At 33.2% G+C, this 4,355-nt stretch overlaps 1 protein-coding gene across 1 annotated transcript in view; it reads left to right on the plus strand.

The window, feature by feature from the left end:
- Positions 1 to 2,909, plus strand: part of LOC107618185 (repressor of RNA polymerase III transcription MAF1 homolog) — a 33,039-nt gene extending 30,130 nt beyond the window's left edge. The window contains exons 2-11 of the mRNA XM_016320175.2: positions 155 to 251; positions 343 to 413; positions 533 to 582; positions 675 to 748; positions 839 to 901; positions 1,224 to 1,311; positions 1,978 to 2,040; positions 2,113 to 2,192; positions 2,289 to 2,360; positions 2,456 to 2,909. Coding sequence (XP_016175661.1) covers positions 220 to 251; positions 343 to 413; positions 533 to 582; positions 675 to 748; positions 839 to 901; positions 1,224 to 1,311; positions 1,978 to 2,040; positions 2,113 to 2,192; positions 2,289 to 2,360; positions 2,456 to 2,537 — 675 coding nt within the window. The 5' untranslated portion in view covers positions 155 to 219 and the 3' untranslated portion in view covers positions 2,538 to 2,909. The remainder of the gene's footprint in view (positions 1 to 154; positions 252 to 342; positions 414 to 532; positions 583 to 674; positions 749 to 838; positions 902 to 1,223; positions 1,312 to 1,977; positions 2,041 to 2,112; positions 2,193 to 2,288; positions 2,361 to 2,455) is intronic.

Here is a 4,355-nt window from a genome sequence, read left to right on the forward strand (position 1 = left end):
GCTTTCTGCTTTCTCTCTTGTTTTCGCTTCAAAAATCTGGTTGTTGAGTTGTTTGTAAGAGATCTTACTGCACTTTTCACGCATTTGTTTTTTTGTCATGAATTGTTTCGAATTTGCTTGTGATTTATGATTTTGCTTATCTCTGCTTTCAAAGTCACTAGGCAAAGACGGAAACTAGGGTTTGTAGCTGTAGTTCTCATCATTTGAAGATAATTCACTATGAAGTTCCTGGAGTGTCCTTCCTTGGATCGGTATTTGTAGTTTCAAACGAATTTGAGTTGAATTATGGGATTTTATTACATAATTTTGGTATATTGTAAGAGTCTCGTGAAACTTGTCCAGGCTTAACGATTTCTTTGGTGATTTGAATTTGGGAGAACGTACTATCAGAGGATGCCTTGAAGCTTATACTTGTAAGGAATAATTAGTGACTTTTAAGTTTCAACAGAATTGATTTTGGATTTGGATTTGCTCACTGGGTTTGGGTTAGTAATAGTAATTAATGACCTATTTTCTTTTAATAATTCTGTAGGCAAACATGCTGGAACAGATAAAAAACTCTCTATCAGTTTGGAGAATGAGGTAAATGACTCTGATAAAGTTGGGTTGTGGTAATAGGATCTTTTTTTACAATTTGTTCATAGAATAGTTTTTTAAAACTGATTCAATTTCAGATGCTTGAACTTATTGAGAAATCATGTAGCCCTGATTCTCCCCCGCCGGATGACATGTTATTAACCAGATCCAGGTGGCCTTTACTGTGTGGAGAGGTTTCATAAATTGTAAATACCAATTAAGTGCTTCCTTTTTACATGTTCTAATTATGTTTTTTTTCCAGTCGAAGGACATTGATTTACCTTATTCTTACCCTGTATCACATGTATCCGGACTATGACTTCAGGTATCTCAGTATCTTGTGACGTATAAAAATATGATAAAGGGGTTATGGGTAATGCTACTGTCAGCTTAGTTGGCGACATGGCAACCCACTATATAATCCTTTTGTCATTTTTTTCTTTTTGGGAGTGTTGTCAAAAGGCTTGACAGACAGTTCATAAAACTGTTGCTCTTGGAGCTGAGAGTTCAAGTCTCTCCATTTCCCAAGTCTTTTTTCCGGTCTTTTCTTTGGTTGTTTTTACCTTGTTAAACTTCTAAACTGAGTGTCTCTGTTGTTGCATTCTTTAATTTTTCTTATAATACCATACACCTGTAATGGTTTTTAGTGCAGTCAAAGCTCACCAGTTTTTCACAGAGGAATCATGGGACAGTTTTAAGCTTATCTTTGACACCTACATGTTTGAAGCCTCAAAGGTACTGTGATTGATACTGTCTATTTCTTGTTTTAAGTGTTACTTTTTACTTTTGTATTACTTGCAGCCTTGGTGTTTCGTGTCCCCACATCTTTAATGTCTGGGATTGTGATGTTTGGGCAGGTTGTAAAATATATGGTATCTACAAATTCAAGATTTCATTTTTTATATGACATTGTAGACCCCAGGGCGTGTTTGATGGTCTTGTCTAGATGCACCTAATGATCTTAATTGTGCAACGTTAAATTTCAAAATATATTCTTTCCTAATTATGTTTATTTATATATCACAATTAACACACTATTAATTCCTAGATTTTAAACATGAACTAATCAACAAAACAGTTTGATCATTAGATAACAACAGTAGTAATCATATCAATAATTTAACACATTGGTATATAGTAATATTTTTTATTGTTCTATATATCATTTCTTCATCGATTTTGAAAATGAAAAAAAACTGAGGTTTAAATTGGAAAGTCATAAATATTGTCAAGTCCCACTGCTTTTGTTTGGCATCTTAGGATCTCAGGGGTTAGAAAAGGCTAAACATATTAATGCACACAATAAACATCTTAGCTGTTGTTGTTGTTGTTAGCAATAGTGATTACTTTTGGTATAGTGGTTTCCTTTCCTTGGTTTTGATTAACTTGTCAAAACTGCAGGAATGGGATGAAACTGTTGGGGATGTTTCTCTACTGGACACCTTGTACATGGCTCTTGATGAGGTGAATTACTCTTGTTTTCGAACGTGAATGTTGGTGATCCCAAAAGGCATTTTTTGATACCTTGTCTTGCAGGTTGTGAAGTTAGGGGATTGTGAAATTTATGGTTATGTTCCTGACTCCGAAGCTGATCCGTTAGTGGAAAAAGGAGCAATGTAAATTATCATCACAAGCGATAAATTAAAACTGTAACCTCATTCATTTTACCTGTTATATATTATTCTGATCATTTTCTTATCTATTTTCTGTAGATGGTCCTTTAATTTCCTCTTTTACAATAGAAAGCTAAAACGGATCGTGACTTTCCGTTTCAGTTGTTTTAGGTGGGATTTCATATTCTCTCTCAATTGTCTGGAACTACTTTTTGCTTTTTGTGTTTGCATCTTATTCAGCCTTACGACAATGCTGTTTCTGGCAGTAACTTGGTTGCTGACGGATTTCTTATGGATGGAGTACTCAACGAGGATGATGATGAAATATTTGCTGACATGGATATATGAGTCAACACTGCATGTGTTATGCTAGTTTATCAAGACCCCCTTGTCGTCCCATGTGTTTATCTGATCAGTTTCCAGTTCTCGTGTTTAGTTCTGTAAAATAAAGCAAATCTATGTGAAGCTTGAGTGGTAGATCTAGCATTTGTATCATCTTATGTGCATATTGTAGAGTTAGTATATATGTGTGTCGTCCTCTTATATGCACATAGATTCCGAATCTGTATCGAGTTGTTTGTAGATAACTAATCGTAGTTAGCACATCTCTGGTGTGTAAATAACAGACACTTCCTTGGTTGGAAGTGGAGCAACGATCGTTCATCGTTGGATATTTGTTTATCTTCTTCTGAAAAGGATGCTTTCTTTGTTCGCCTTGGATATTTGTTTATATTCTGATAACTTGTATCCCATTCAAGCATTTTTCATGCACAAGTAAAAGCAGGACAACATTTAGGCTACGTTTGTTTATGAAAACAGGATAGAACAAGACACTGAGAATATGGCAAGACATTGATGGATAGATATATAAAATTTTGTGTTCTTGTATTCTATTTGGTAATAAACTAGAACAAATTATGAAAATTCAATTTATTTTCATTTAAAATATTTGAAATGAAAAGTATAATAATAAAAAAAATATTATTTTAAAAAATTAACAAAAAAAAAAAAAGTTGTGATTTTGTTAGTATTTTTGTGTTCTTTTTGTTAGGATGGATATAAAATACACTAATTTAGTGTCTCTGGATATATTGTCTGTTTATGTTTTTTTTGTCAAACATGATTTTGTGTTTCTGTATCTTTATTTTAGTGTCCTGTTTCTATAAACAAGCGCAGTCTTATTGCACATTTTGGCAGTGGTGCAACTGTGTTTTGTTAGGGTGGTGGTGATGTAAAATTATTTTGTTTAATAGAAACCTCTTATATACATTCGGCTTATCGGTTATGTTATTTCGTTGAGAAAAGTATATAGGCGATAGTAAACGTGTCCTTTAATATTTTTTTGGTGTCTTCGTTTCCTTTAACTAAAATTATTTTGTTTCCTTAGACTTTTCCTATGATTTTTTTCATGTTTAGTGCACCTTAGGTGTAGCACGACATTTACGTTGTTTACATCTCCCGATGTCTACTTAGCGGAAAATAACATGCATGCTTTGCTTTATCCCTTTTTCCCTTTTGTCGTCTCTTTTCACTATTTATGTCCTTAGCGTAGCACTACCATTTACGCATTAAATGAAAAAGATACAATTAAAGACCTTCGACAATTAGCATGGTTGATTGTGTCTTGTGTGTATAAGGTGATTTCCAAGGTATTAGTCAGGAGGATGAGATCAGTTATGCCAAGCCTAGTTGGAGAGATGCAGAGTGCATTTGTCAAAGATTGAAAAATACATGATGGGGCTCTTATTGCATGTAAAATCATACATTGGCTAAAAATAAGAAAAAATGAAGCGGCAATAATCAAACGGGACTTTCAAAAGACTTAAGACAGGGTCAAGTGGAGTTAGGGGTGGAAATAGGTTAGGCGGCCTGTCAGGGGCTTGCAGCCTGACCTGTGTTTGACCTGGCTCTTATAAAAGGCTTATTATATTAATAAGTCAGGACCAAACTTACTAATTAGTCTTATTGGCCTGTTAGGCCTGCCTGGACCTGTTAATACATAATTACATATATAAATAATTTTTTTATTATAACTAAATTATGAAATATTTTAAATTTATTATATTTAATTATAAATAGTTTTGTATATTTTAAATACTTTAAAGTTTAAAAATTCTTATAAATATTAAATATGACATATTACATATAAATATGATTATTAAAAAA

This window comes from Arachis ipaensis, chromosome B09 (assembly GCF_000816755.2).
Source record: "Arachis ipaensis cultivar K30076 chromosome B09, Araip1.1, whole genome shotgun sequence".
Lineage (NCBI taxonomy): Eukaryota > Viridiplantae > Streptophyta > Magnoliopsida > Fabales > Fabaceae > Arachis > Arachis ipaensis.